We start from the raw sequence: 15,219 nt of genomic DNA on the forward strand, positions 1-15,219 counted from the left end.
CCTCAAACGTTTACACATCCACCATCTTGAATCAGGGTGTATAACATCATCACAAACTACGCTGTTGAGGTGTCCCTATGTCTCCCTACAACTGTACCCGATTTGGTTCATATTGGTCCAGGTGTTGTGAACACAGACACATACCCAGACACACCCAGACACAAACACACACCCAGACACACACACACACACACCCACACACGGAATGCTGGGTGATCTCATAAGCCTACTGGAAAGAAGGCGAACAACTTTAGTGCTCTTCATTCATTCCACTTCCACACATGGAAGTAAAAGCAAACACATACAACAACAACAACAACAAATATTTATAAACCGCTTTTTAACAAAAGTGTTCAAAGCGGTTTACATAGAGAAATAATAAATAAATAAGATGGATCCCTGTCCCCAAAGGGCTCAGAATCTAAAAAGAAATATAAGATAGACACCAGCAACAGTCACTGGAGGTACTGTGTTGGGGGTGGATAGGGCCAGTTGCTCTCCCCATGCTAAATAAAGAGCATACCTGCTAGCCTTGCCCCAGGCTTCACTGGGCCCACTGGGCCCAACCCTGATGTTTGGCACAACATCTGAAAGGGGAGCTTACGTACATAGTAATCCTGTATGATCAGGGTTCTCAACCACACTGAGAACCTATGCAATGTCTGGGTGTCCGAACATCAGGACAGGGCATGAGCGGGCGCATTTTTATTAATCGCCTCACTAGGTCACTGTACACATGCAACGGGAAAGGCATAAAAAGGCTTCTGTATTTTAATATACTGCTTTCAAAACCAAAGTCAAAGGCTCCAAATGCTAATGATGAAAAAAGGAAACCGTTAAGACAAAAGCATGCAAGTTGGGACAACCTGTGTAAAAAAAAATGTCAGGAAAGTTTACATATTTAAAACTAAAGCAAAAGGACCTGTTGTTCATATCTTTGCTTGAGGTCTTCCAGCTGCCAGGAGAATTCTTTGGATTGCTTTTCACGAAGAGATTTTGATCTGCTTAGATCTGCTTCTACCTTTTCCATCTAGAAAGTAAAAGAGAATATTTAATATATTAAATCAGTTCTTTTGAAAAGAACCAGACATTGCTAACAGTAGTTTGCTAGCTATCAAACAGATGAGCATTATTTTGCAGTATTAATGATGCTTTATTCATTCAGTATATTTATATACTGCCCAAAATCCACATCTCTGGGCGGTTGACAATAAAACAACACAGATTTAAAAGAGAATTAAAATGTTAAAACAATTAAGAACATAACATAAGAACAGCCCTGCTGGATCAGGCCCAAGGCCCATCTAGTCCAGCATCCTGTTTGAAAAACAATGATGAATTCTACAATAAAAAGCCTGGATGAATAAATGTGTCTTAACAGCCCTTTTAAAAGCTGCCAGAGATGCAGAAGCTCTTATTTCAACAGGGAACGCAATCCCTTGTTGGCATATATGATTTTTGGTAAATGATGATGATGATTCAAGCATAGCAGATCTGTAAAGTGACAAGAAGTTAAACATCAGCAGTACAATTCTACCAATGTTCAACAATGTTAAAATCTAGTCACTTCAACTGTAAACTCTCTCCAAATGACACTAAATGGATATAAGAGGGCCGAACTTTTCCTGGGTTGCAACTTATCCATATTCTTCTCTCTCATACACACATTAGCATGCAGCTTTATCATAAGAACTTAAGAACAGCCCTGCTGGATCAGGCCCAAGGCCCATCTAGTCCAGCATCCTGTTTCGCACAGTAGCTCACCAGATGCTGCTGGAAGCCACAGGAAGGAGTTGAGAGCATGCCTTCTCTCCTGCTGTTACTCCCCTGCATCTGGTACTCAGAGGCATCCTGCCCTTGAGGCTGGAGGTGGCCTATAGCCCTCTGACTAGTAGCCATTGATAGACATCTCCTCCATGAAGTTATCCAAACTCTTCTTGAAGCCATCCAGGTTGTTAGCTGTCACCACATCTTGTGGCAGAGAATTCCACAAGTTGATTATGCATTGTGTGAAAAAGTACTTCTGTTTGTTGGTCCTACATTTCCCGGCAATCAATTTCGTGGGATGACCACTGGGAGACAGGGAGAAGAATTTCTCTCTATCCACTTTCTCCACACCAGCTTTAAAAATATGTCCTGCATTATTCATCATAACACTAATTCCAATGCCTAAGCTAAGTAGGAATATATTAAAGTAGTCGAAACTATAATTATAAATGAATTTCTTGATAGTAGTATAAATACAGTGGTCATTAAGGTAATAATATTTGTGGCCCCTCAAATCATAGTGGCTTCTCACTTTTTTCTTCTTCTTTGTGATTATATAGCTCCCCTGCTATATAATCCACCCCATAAGACTGTCCACCCCATAAGACTGCAACAGTGCATATAACATAATTAAAGATAGCAAATATATATATGAGACTATAACTGAAAAATAAAAAGAAATCTCTTAAGCATAACTTTAACATAATAAAATACAACCAACCTAGGAAAAAGGAGAGTGAATCGGGGAGAAAGAAAGGTGGAGGGAGGACACGTTCTTCTAAGGCTATATACCTTCTAAGGATATATATCCTTGTAAGGATATATACCTGTTTATGTTTTCAAAGCATAAACAATTCATTAAAATTCAACCCAATAGCTGAAAATTTCTCTTCTTTACCTTTCCGTCAGGGGAGTTCAAACATTTCAAAAGCCTCGTAAATTATTATATGGTCTGACCGTCTGGGCCAAAACACCTAGCTCAGTGGTTCCCAACCTGGGGGGCCTCCAGATGAACTACAACTCCCACCATCCTCAGCCACAATAAATTGTAGTTGGGGCTAATGTGAGTTGTAGTTCAGCAACATCTGGAAGCCCCCAGGTTGGGAACCACTGACCTAGATTATTCTAGCAATCTAGCTCAGTATTGTCTACACAGACTGGCAGCAGCTTCTCCAAAGTTGCAGGCAGGAATCTCTCTCAGCCCTATCTTGAAGATGTCAGAGAGGGAACTTGGAACCTAGATGCTCTTCCCAGAGTAGCTCTATACCCTAAGGGGAATCTCTTACTGTGCTCACATGTAGTCTCCCATTCAAATGCAATCATGGTGGACCCTGCTTAGCTAAGGGAACATGTCATGCTTGCTACCACAAGACCAGCTCTCCTCTCCTAAGAATGGACTCTCTCTCTCTCTCTCTCTCTCTCACACACACACACACACCACACACACACACACACACACACACACCAGGTGATCTCATAAGTTATACTAGGCTTTTAGAGAATCAATTCTCTGAAAAGAGAAGAACACTTTTCTTGCCCACATGATTAAAAGGGGAAAGTGTTGAGAATGTGCCCCTTGGGATATATTTCATGGATGCCTTGACAATCTTCTGACATATTCCTTTAGTGTGTATGTGTATGCATGGAGTGATGTATCTTGGCAGAACAGGTGTGTCAGGAGAAACACACCTGACACACCAAAGTCACAGTAGGAAAAAGGTCAAGAAACAGGAATCAGTCTGTCAAGACCAGGCAAAGTCAGGGTCACAATGAGCAGGAGGTCAGGAGCAAGGGATCCAAAAAAGTGGGGAACCAGAACAAGTCAAGCACGTTCACAATGAAATTGCTTCAATAAGAAGCAGAGGCAAACTGAAGTCTTAAGTGGAGCAGCCAGTAATGCATAAGAACAGTCGTGCTGGATAAGGCCCAAGGCCCATCTAATTCAGCATCCTGTTTCACATGGTAGGCCACCAGATGCCGCTGGAAGCCACAGGCAGGAGTTGAGGGCATGCCCTCTCTCCCGCTGATACTCCCCTGCAAGTGTTATTCAGAGGCATCCTGCCTCTAAGGCTGGCCTATAGCCCTCCGACTAGTAGCCGTTGATAAACCTCTCCTCCATGAAGTTATCCAAACCCCTCTTAAAGTCATCCAGATTGTTGGCTGTCACCACATCTTGTGGCAGAGAATTCTTGTGCCACACCATGTGGCAGAGAAACAAGTTGATTATGTGTTGTGTGGAAATGTACTTCCGTTTGTTGGTTCTAAATTAAGAGCCAACATGGTGTAGTGGTTAGAGTGCTGGACTAGGACCGGGGAGACCCGAGTTCAAATCCCCATTCAGTCATGAAACTAGCTGGGTGACTCTGGGCCAGTCACTTCTCTCTCAGCCAAACCTACTTCACAGGGTTATTGTGAAAGAGAAACTCAAGTATGTAGTACACTGCTCTGGGCTCCTTGGAGAAAGAGCAGGATATAAGTGTAATAATAATAATAATAATAATAAATTTCTTTGCAATCAATTTCATGGGATAGCCCCTGGTTCTAGTGTTATGTATGTGAGAGAGAAATTTCTTTCTATGCATTTTCTCCACACCATGCATGATTTTATAGACCTCTATCGTGTCTTCCCACAGTCATCTTTTTTCTATACTAAATAGCCCCAGGTGTTGTAGCCTTGCCTCATAAGGAAGGTGCTCTAGGACCCTGATTGCCTTGGTTGCCGTTTTCTGCACCGTTTCCAGTTCAACAATGTCCTTCTTCAGATATGGTGACCAGATGCAGTACTCCAAGTGTGGATGCATCATAGTTTTGAATGAGGGCATTATAATATTAGCAGTTTAATTTACAATCCCGTTCCTAATGATCCCTAGCATAGAATTAACCTTTTCCACAGTTGCCACACATTGAGTTGACACTTTCTATGAGCTGTCCCCATGACCCCAAGATCCCTCTCCTCCTCAGTCACTGAAAGCTCAGATCCCATCAATGTATACATGAAGTTGGGTTTTTTTGCACCAATATGCATCACTTTACATTTGCCAACACTGAACCGCATTTGCCATTTTGTTACCCACTCACCCAGTTTGGAGAGATCCTATTGGAGTTCCTCACAATCTGTTGTGGATTTCACTAGCCGAAAGAGTCTGGTATCATCTGCAAATTTGGCCAACTCATTGTTTACACCTGCTTCTAGATCATTTATGAATAAATTAAAAAGAAACGGTCCCAGAACAGATTCCTGGGGGACCCCACTTCTTACTTCCCTCCATTGTGAAAACTGCCCATTTATCTCTACCCTCTGTTTTCTGTCCTTCAACCAGTTAGCAATCCACACATGTACTTATTTATTATTATTGTTATTATTATTTCTTGTTTACACAGTCAGACAGGTGTTATTGACTGGTTTGTTTTATCCAGATATCGAGTCCTTCCCAAGGACCTGGGATGGCACCATAGGGGCCACAGAAATCACCATCAGCCAGTTACAAAAAGCAGCTTTACTGGGAACAGCCTATATTCTGCGACAATATCTATAACAATTATTTCTTGTTTACACAGTCAGACAGGTGTTATTGACTAGTTTGTTTTATCCAGACATCGAGTCCTTCCCAAGGAGTCCTTCCCTGGGATGCCAGAATTTTATTGTCAATTGTTATAGATATTGTTGCAGAATATAGGCTTTTTTTTTGTAATTGGCTGATGGTGATTTCTGTGGCCCCTATGGTGTTGAGGTGCACTTCAAGGTCTTTTGGAACTGTACCCAGGGCGCCAATTACCACTGGGATTATTCTGGTCTTTTTCTGCCACAGCCTTTCAATTTCAATTTGTAGATCTTTGTATTTGGTGATTTTTTCTATTTCTTTTTCTTCTATTCTGCTATCCCCTGGTATTGCTATGTCGATTATTTTCACTTGTTTTTCTTTCTTCTCGACTACAGTTATATCTGGTGTATTGTGTGGCAGATGTTTGTCTGTTTGTAGTCGGAAGTCCCATAATATTAAATCTTCATTTTCTTCAACTTTTTCAATTTTATGGTCCCACCAATTCTTGGCTACAGGTAGCTTGTATTTTTTTGCAGATGTTCCAGTGTATCATCCCTGCTACTTTGTCATGTCTTTGTTTGTAGTCAGTCTGTGCGATCTTTTTACAACAGCTGATTAGGTGGTCCACGGTTTCATCTGCTTCTTTACAGAGGCGGCACTTGCTGTTTGTGGTGGATTTTTCGACTTTTGCTCTTATCGCATTTGTTCTTAGTGCCTGTTCTTGTGCAGCCAGTATTAAACCCTCTGTTTCTTTCTTCAAGTTGCCACTCTTAAGCCATTGCCAGGTCTTGGTGATGTCTGATTTTCCACTTATATTGTGCAAATATTGACCATGCAGGGGCTTATTTTTCCATTTTTCTGCTCGGTTCTTGAATTGTTCTTTCTTGTAGGCCTGCGTTCTTTCATTGGTGTTGAATAGTTTCTCGTTCTTGACCATTTTAAGTGCATCTTCTTCACTGTCCTTGATATATTCTTCAAGGCCTCTTTTCTCCTCCTCTACTGTTTGATGGACTTGCAGCATTCCTCTTCCACCTGAGCTGTGAGGGAGGTATAGCCTATCGACATCACTGCGGGGGTGCAGAGCATGATTGATGGTCATGATTTTCCTGGTCTTACGATCTAGCGTCTCTAGCTCTGCCTGGGTCCAGTCTATTATTCCTGCAGTGTATCTGATAACAGGTATAGCCCAGGTGTTTATGGCTTATATGGTGTTCCCGCCATTGAGTTTGGACTTGAGGATTTTTCTAACTCTCCTGATTTATTCACTTCCAATTTTTCTTTTAACTTCAGTGTGTGCGATGTTATCAGCCTGGAGAATGCCCAAGTATTTGTAATGTTCTTTCTCTTCCAGGTTCTTGATGTTGCTTCCATTGGGCAGTTCTATTCCTTCTGTTTTTCTTATTTTCCCTCTGTTCATTATTAATGCAGCACACTTGTCTAGTCCAAACTCCATTGCTATAACGCTACTGAATATACGGACAGTGTTTAGCAGTGATTCGCTTTTTGACTGGGACTTTCCATACAACTTCAGATCGTCCATGTACAGCAGATGGTTGATTTTACTTGATGTTTTAGATGTTTGGTATCCGAGGCCTGTTTTGTTTAGTATTTGCGAAAGTGGGGTCATGGCAATTACAAACAACAGAGGGAATAGTGAGTCCCCTTGGAAAATGCCTCTTCTAATGCTAACCTGTCCAAGTGTCTTGCCATTGATTGTTAACTGTGTACTCCACATGCTCATTGCTTTTTTTATAAATATCTGAATGTTTTTGCTGACACCAGTTGTTTCTAAACATTTTAGTATCCATGTGTGAGGCAATGAATCGAAGGCTTTCTTGTAGTCAATCCATGCAACACTTAGATTTGTTTTTCTTCTCTTGCAATTTTCTAAAATCATTTTGTCAATCAGCAGCTGGTCTTTTGTGCCTCTGGTGTTGGGGCAATTTCCTTTCTGTTCTACTGGAAGCTGTTTGTTAGTTAATAAGTGTTGCATGACTTCATCTGCTATTATTCCTGTTAATAATTTGAACATGGTTGGCAGGCAGGTGATCGGTCTATAATTACTTGGAACTGCACCCTTTGCTGGGTCTTTCATGATGAGATGAGTTTTCCCAGTTGTTAGCCATTGTTCAATATCACCTGCTTGCAAAATGTGATTGAACTGTTTTGATAGTTGTTTATGAAGGCTTGTTAGGTGTTTAAGCCAAAAGCCGTGCAGTTCATCGTCGCCTGGAGCAGTCCAATTTTTAATTTTCTTTGCTCTTTCACCTATTAATTCTGGGGTTATTATTAGATCTTGCATTTGTTGGTTACATTTTTTGACCTCTTTCATCCAGCCTGCTTTTTTATTATAATCTATTGGATTGTCCCATAATTTCCCCCAGAATTGCACTGTTTCTTCTTTATTTGGTGTTTCTACGTTTCTTGCAGTTTCTCCTTCTATGCTTTGGTAGAAACGTCTCTGATTCGACTGGAATTGGTGATTCTGCCTGTGTTGTGTAGTTCTGGCTTCACATCTGCTAATCTTCTTTGACACTGCTGTTATTTGCTGCTTTATTATTTCCAGGACTTCTCTAATTTTCCTTGAATCTAGGTGGTATTTTTGGATCAGATACTGTTTGGTGTTTTCATTCTTCAGCTTCTTGTCTTTCATATCTTTCAATTTACTAGCATCTGATCTAAGCCTGGAGATTTTATTTTCTAATCTAATCTTCCATTTAGGTGATGTACTACTTTCTTTTTTTTACAGGTCCACTGATCTTATATCCGAGCTCTTGTGTTGTTATTGTTGCTGCACTGTACATTAGTTGGTTTGATTCTTGCAAATTATTGGTTGTTATTTCTGCAAGTGCAGTATTGACATCTTTTAATACCTGAGCAAGTTGGTTTTTGGCAACTGTTTTTAGAGCTGGAAGTCGAACCCTGGTGGTTGTTTGGTTCATGTGCTCACTTATTTTTTGCTTTAGCTCTTGTTGCTTTTCTGTTAAACGGCATTTGGGTTTTTGAGGTGAAGGCAAAGGGGAGGTTGCATTGTTTTGATTTTGAAACAGTTCAGCAACAGTGCCATCCTCTATTTCCAACACCTCCTCCACCTGCGCCTGAGCAACTGCTTCAGTTGGTGGTAATTCTTCCATGTCTTGAGCCTGTGTTGCTCTTTGCAGTTCTTCCAGCTCAACTCCTGTGAATACTTTATTTCTGATTATGAATCTTCTCTGGTCTGCTAGCCTTTGTTCTGTTATTTCTGTATCTGGATGCTTCTCTTTTCAAATTTGGTACATTCTTTTTAAATAACCTCTTCTAGTTGGACTAGACTTGTAATAGCAGATCATTATTTGCTTGTTGGCATTTTTCGTATTTTTTTCGGTTAAGCGACGTTTCTTCCAGTAACTTTGCTGTCTTCAGCCCTGGTTGCTCAACTGAAGATCCTGAGTCCTGTTGTCCACTTGCCACCAGATGTCCAGGGACTCCAGCACCTGGCGCGGTCCTTGTTGACCCGGGTGACGACCGATCCGGTATAGATTTATTAAAGTTAGGTCTCACCATATTGTTGATGGGAGAGGCACTCTTTGTCTGGCTCCTCTGGTGAGACCTGTCCAGTATGGTTGGACCTCTGGCATAGCTCTCACCTTCCTCAGAGCACGCTAGCCCCACAACCACGCCAAGGTAGTGCCTCACTGGGGGCCTATTATTATTATTATTATTATTATTATTATTATTATTATTATTATTTCGGTTTCTACACCGCCCTTCCAAAAATTGCTCAGGGCGGTCTACAAAGAGAAATAATAAATAAATAAGATGACTTGTCCCCTTATCCCTTAATTGCTAAGTTTCTTCAGGAGTCTTTGATGAGGAACTTTGTCGAAAGCTTTTTGGAAGTTCACGTATACTATGTCAACTGGATCACATTTTACAACACACTTGTTGAAACTCTCAAAGAACTCCAAAAGATTCATGAGGCAAGATTTACCTTTGCAGAAGCCATGCTGGTTCTCCCCCAACAGGGCCTGTTCTTCTATGTGCTTTACAATTTTATCCTTGAGGATGCTTTCCATCAATTTGCCTGGAATGGACATTAAGCTAACCGGCCTGTAATTTCCCGGATCGCCCCTGGATCCATTTTTGAAAATCGGTGTTACATTGGCTACTTTCCAGTCCTATGGTACAGAGTCTGATTGTAGAGATAAGTTATGTATTTTAGCAAGGAGGTTGGAAATTTCACATTTGAGTTCTTTGCGGACTCTTGGTTGGATGCTGTCTGGCCCTGGCAATTTGCTAGTTTTTAATTTTTCCAGACATTTTAGAACATCATCTCGTCACTTCTATCTGACTCAGTTCTTTAACCTCCTTCCCCGAAAAACCTGGTTCCGGAACAGGTATATGCTCAGTATCCTCTGCCATGAAGACAGAAGCAAAGAACTCATTTAGCTTCTCTGCAACCTCCATATCCTCCTTCATAATCCCTTTCACTCCCTCATTGTCTCACGGTCCAACTATCTCCCTGGCAGGTTTCCTGCTTCTGGTGTATTTAAAGAAGTTCTTGTTATTCCCCTTGATGCTTTTAGCTAAACGTTCCTCAAACTCTCTTTTCGCCTCCCTTATTGTCACCTTGCATTTCTTTTGCCAGAGTTTGTGTTCCTTTCTGTTCTCTTCGCTTGGGCAGGCCTTCCAATTTCGGAAGCAAGTCTTCTCCTTTATGGCTTCCTTGACTTTACCTGTTAGCCATGCTGGCACCGTCCTGGACTTAGTGGTACCTTTTCTCCTTTTTGGTATACATTCTTAACTGGGCTTCTAGCATTGTGGTTTTGAGTAAGCCTCATGAATTCTGGAGCAAAGTGACTCTCATGATTTTCCCTTTCAGTTTTCTTTTCACCACTCTCTTCATTTTGGAGAAGTTTCCTCTTCTGAAATTCAAAGTGTCTGTGATAGACTTCTTTGGTGATTATCTCCCCACATGCTTGCTGAATTGGATCGCATGATGGTCACTGTTCCCTTAAGGGTCGATGACACTGACATCATGCACCAGGTCCTGGGTGCCACTCAGGATTAAGTCCAAGGTTGCCTTCTCTCTGGTTGGTTCCATGATCAACTGTTCTAGGGCGCAGTCATTCAGCGTATCTAGAAATTTGACCTCTTTGTTATTACCTGACTGAATTTACCCTGTCTATGTGTGGGTAATTGTAGTCACCCATTATTACTGCCCTGCCTCTCCTTGACGCCTCCCTGATTTTCTGCTGCAACTCCCAATCACTGTCAGGGTTTTGATCTGGAGGATGATAGTGTGTCCCAGTAGCACATTTCCTTTCAGGCCTTGTATTGTCACCCACAGGATTTCTGTGGAGGACTCCAGACCTCCTAGGTTTCCCACCTTATTAGATTCTATCTCTTCGTTAACATACAGTGCACTCCACCTCCAAGGCTCCACTCCCTGTCCTTTCTATACAATTTATATCCAGGGATAACCGTGTCCCACTGGTTCTCATTGTTCCACCATGTTTCTGTTATGCCCACTATATCTATTTCTTTATTAGCAACCCCAACAAATGCAGCCTCACAGAAACCTGGAATGCCCCAAGTCTTAAGGGCCCATGTCCTCTTTTCTAGACGTGGACTACGGTGGAGCTGGGTAGCTGCTGGATGAGGTTGTTCTGCCTCTGCTGCATCCTCTGAGTCACAGGACAAGGGTAGAAGAGTAGTCAGAGGGATAAACAGGTACAAGGGACCTTGGTGGTGGAAGTGGCGGCCCCTCAAAACTCATCTTATTCTGTGAGACCTAAGTGTTTGACCCAGATATTATGAGGTCAGGCTTGGAATTCATGATGCTGTGGGGTGGATTGCCTGAACAGCCCCTCTAAACATACCAGATGCTAGTTTAAAACTAGTATATGGAGAGACCATAGAGCAGTGGTTCAGACAATCTGCACCCCAAGTGATAAACATGCTAGGAGGGCATCAGGACATCTACAAAAAATGTAGCTAGAGGAAATCCATTTAGAGGACAATGAGTGCAATTCAAGGACCCAGTGTGGGGATAAAGGCTTGGTCACATCTTGAACTCACAGCCAGTAGCTGCAGACGGAGCAACAAACACAGGTCTTGACTAGAACAAATATTTAGTTTGCCACTGCATTTAGGTCTAGGCTATTCAGCCCTGAATCCTAGTGACCGGTGATGCAAGCCCTGCTCACAGGACCCATACATATGACCACAGCAATTGCTGCTGTTGCAGTCACTTGAACTGCTGTGATTTTAGAAATATCAGCAACCTTTTACAAAGATCTCAAATGTAGCTGGTTTTTGTGAACTGCCTAGAGCCTTTGGAGTCAGGCAGTATATAAATCAATCAGTTAATTAATTGATAGCCAATGGCAATCAATCATATATTTTGCTACAATCTCCAGCTAGCATCAAAACTCACCATCCACAGACACCAGGCTTTTCCACTGAGTGCGTGGTTGGGGGGCAGTGCAGTGATTTTTGGTAACCCACCTTCCCCTGCAACCAACTGTGCCTCTCAAAATTCTGCGCCCAAGGTCACCCAGCTTTCAGGATCATAGTTTTGGAAGGCACAAGTGGCTTAAGAGAGAAGGGGGAGATCCCTGAAAATTGTCTCTCCCGCCTCACACAACAGAAAAACGTGGCATGTCTGCAAGAGGTTAGTATGGATACCAGCTTCTTTCAGACTGCAAATCCCTCTGTGCGCCACACACACCAAAACAATTGCATGGGGCCTCTTAACTTGGCCAGGTTATGTCTTCTCCACAATATTCAACAGTCTGCATATGCTGCACTGTCATCATAACCTATAGAAGCAACTGCCCTCTAGCACTTATTTTCATTCTTTGTACCTGCCTATCACTTATAGTTAGGCATTACCATAGCCACTGGCCAGCAAGTAGTTGCCCACAGAGCTCCCACACAAACACAGGGTCTTTTCCGGACACATAGTCAGGAAACCAAGCCCCTTATGAACATAAGAAATCTCTCTTTTGTTTTAGAATACTGCTCTAAAGTTAAAATTGACATTTGCCAAGAAGCAATTATATAAATTACTTTCAACAGTAATTTATAAACGAATGATAAATTTCTACACAAGCTGTATAAAATTATGTGTGTTCTATATTTATATCATCTTTGTATTTAAAAAAAATAAATCTTAGACTTATTTCTTAAATAGTGTATGAGACACCAAAGACCATTTACCATCCTTGGTATACTTTTCCATCCATTTGTCCTGAGTTACTGTGTTACTAGCATTGCTCTGTAAGATACCTATAGACTCTTTAAAGAAATGGTGCTTTACCTGCCCTGTATTTTGTAACAAAAGGAGGAGAAATTGTTTGTTATCTTTCCAGTATAACACATTACAGCAACCATGAGATTCACTAGGTAAATTTTCTGATAAAAGAAGAGATGCTGAAGCAACGAGATAAGGCACAGCCCAAAATAGAGTATAAACTAATTCTTTATTCTTTAACTCTTGGAAAAACCCTAATCTGTAATACAACTATAGATCGTTCTATAGCAATGACAATTCTGGCTTTGTTATAAAGATGAATCAGCTGCTAACATCCTTTTTTCTGACTTGCTGGCAAAGCCACTACATTGTGAAAGAGTTTGATGTACCACTATCAAGTGAAGTATGTTTCTGGCATTCTAAGATGAGAATATGCTATCCCACTGAGACAGGCAGTTGCAGAAAGGCTGGCATTGTGACCTCCTCACCTGCTCTTTCATTTCAGCATAGACCTTTTCTGAGTTCAGCTCCACCTGCCGCTTAAACTCCTCCAGGGCAGCATCAGCCTGCTGGGCCTGCAGCCTCTGTACCTCCATCACCCGAGTCAGCTGCTCCTCCTTCTCTCTAGAAAGTCAGAGAAATTTTTCATAATTCAAGTATGAAATAAAAGAATATGTGTGATGGTGTAAAAGGAAGGCCTTTAACCCTACCCACTTAAAATAGTATACGGGCTGCAATTTCCTGTCCATGGTTACGCCAAACGTCCTTAGTAATACTTAGAAGAGAATAACCAGCTGGATGATAAACCAGAGATTATTTTACTTTCTCGGTGAACTGAGAGAACCTAAATGTAAGATTGGGATCTCATGAAAGTTATCCCACCTTCAAAGTCCTCAGCTAAGGCAAGGTAGCTTAAATAGCACAGCTTTATTGTACCACATATAACTCTTTAAAAATATTTCCTTAAATAAGGTTAGCACACCATCCAAAGATATTTAATCAAGAAAATGTTTTGCAGTATATGCCTATACTGTAACATTAACACATCAAGAGAAATATATCCTATTCGCCATCTCTTCTAAGATAAAAAGAGGATTACTTGCTGCCTAGTATACGTCAGATTATTAAGTACTAAAAACATGAGACATTGGGATCTTCTCAAGTCAATTTAGTGAAAAACTTTAATGCGCAGTTATGACATCAATTCAGCATCTGCATGGGTGATACGACTCATCTTTCAAAAGCATGATTATCCCAAGTCACTGAATCTTAATGTCAAAACAGTGAACAACTAATTTTAAAAAACTGAGGTTGCAATCCTCAACACAATTGTGAGGGAGTACACCTCTCTGAAACCAGTGAGTTTTTATTCCAAATAAAATAATTTCTAAAATAATGTATTGAGTTTTGACTCTAGAAGTGCTGCATGAAGTTAAGTCATGCACGTAAGCCAAAAAACCATAGGAAAGCAAATCCCAAAGGACAATGTTATTTCCAAATTGACCTTTAATTTTATCTTAATGTATTTAAAACATTGCTATCCCCACATTCCCCCCTCCCTCACTGAGGGCCCAATGTGGCTTACAACAAATTAAATCATCAACATAAAAATGGCAAAGACACAAATAAAACTTTTATTAATGGTATTAGAATGCAATTTGGTCTGGAAATTTCACTCGAGACACAAATGACCAGGATCAAACTATCATACTTCAGACACATTATGTGAAGATCCAGCTCCCCTTTTCTCCCCATAATGCTGAGAAAAGTTGAAGGAAAGAGAAGCAAAGGACGACCAGCAGCAAGGTGGATGGACTCAATTATGACAGCAATGAATGCACCACTGAGAGACCTTGAAGGACAAGTTGAAGACAGATCATCCTGGAGAGAATCTATGTGGTCGCTAAGAGTCGACACCGACTTGATTGCACTTAATCAATCAATTTATGATTTGACATTTCACTTCTAGTCTTAAAAACAAATATCCCAAGGGTGAGTTTTCATACACAAAATGCTGCTGTCTCATATTGTGAACCAATGACAAAACAAATTCAACATTTTACTAAATATTTATTTATTTATTTTTACATTTATATCCCACTCTTTCTCCAAGGAGCTCAGAGCAGTGTACAGGTAATATGTCACTTGATTTGCATTCATTACAACTTTAATGGCTCAATGCAAATCTGGCAATATAGTGTTTCCCACTTTTCTGTTCCCATATTTGCCTATATTTCAATATTTGTTTCTTAGCCTTTATACTGAAGAAATATTAATACTAGCCTACATCCAAACTAAGAGTTGTGCTTAGGGGATGCTTGTGCACAGAAGGGAGGAGTGATTTTGGCATTCCCCTATTTCCTCTGTAGCCACCAATTCCTCCCCAAAATATGTTACTGAGAGTTGTGGGACTCTCAAGAACTATTTTTGGAAGGCATATGCAGCTGCAAAGAAATCACTATGGGCCAGTTCACACAATTAAAACAATATCTAACCATTAATCCTAGATTCACATGGCATGCACACTTCTTATTTCCGGTTGTGTAAACTCAGAAATTTTTCCACCAACCCAACATTTACCTGGGATTGTGAATCTTAGATCTGGTGCAGTGCCAACCTGACATTGCTGAAAATTTCCAGGTTCACACAGCTAGAAATCTGGAGCATGTTCGC

At 41.0% G+C, this 15,219-nt stretch overlaps 1 protein-coding gene across 9 annotated transcripts in view; it reads right to left on the minus strand.

Moving 5' to 3' along the window:
- The window catches only part of CEP112 (centrosomal protein 112), a 462,785-nt gene that overhangs the window by 213,199 nt on the left and 234,367 nt on the right, over positions 1 to 15,219 (minus strand). For all 9 annotated transcript variants that reach the window (XR_008315603.1, XR_008315601.1, XR_008315600.1 and 6 more), the window contains 2 exons: positions 13,035 to 13,170; positions 923 to 1,030 (listed from right to left, as the gene is read on the minus strand). Coding sequence is in view for 2 of the 9 variants with exons in the window: in XM_053292958.1 (XP_053148933.1) it covers positions 923 to 1,030; positions 13,035 to 13,170 (244 nt within the window). In the remaining 7 variants the exon portion in view is untranslated. The remainder of the gene's footprint in view (positions 1 to 922; positions 1,031 to 13,034; positions 13,171 to 15,219) is intronic.

This window comes from Hemicordylus capensis, chromosome 2 (assembly GCF_027244095.1).
Source record: "Hemicordylus capensis ecotype Gifberg chromosome 2, rHemCap1.1.pri, whole genome shotgun sequence".
NCBI lineage: Eukaryota > Metazoa > Chordata > Lepidosauria > Squamata > Cordylidae > Hemicordylus > Hemicordylus capensis.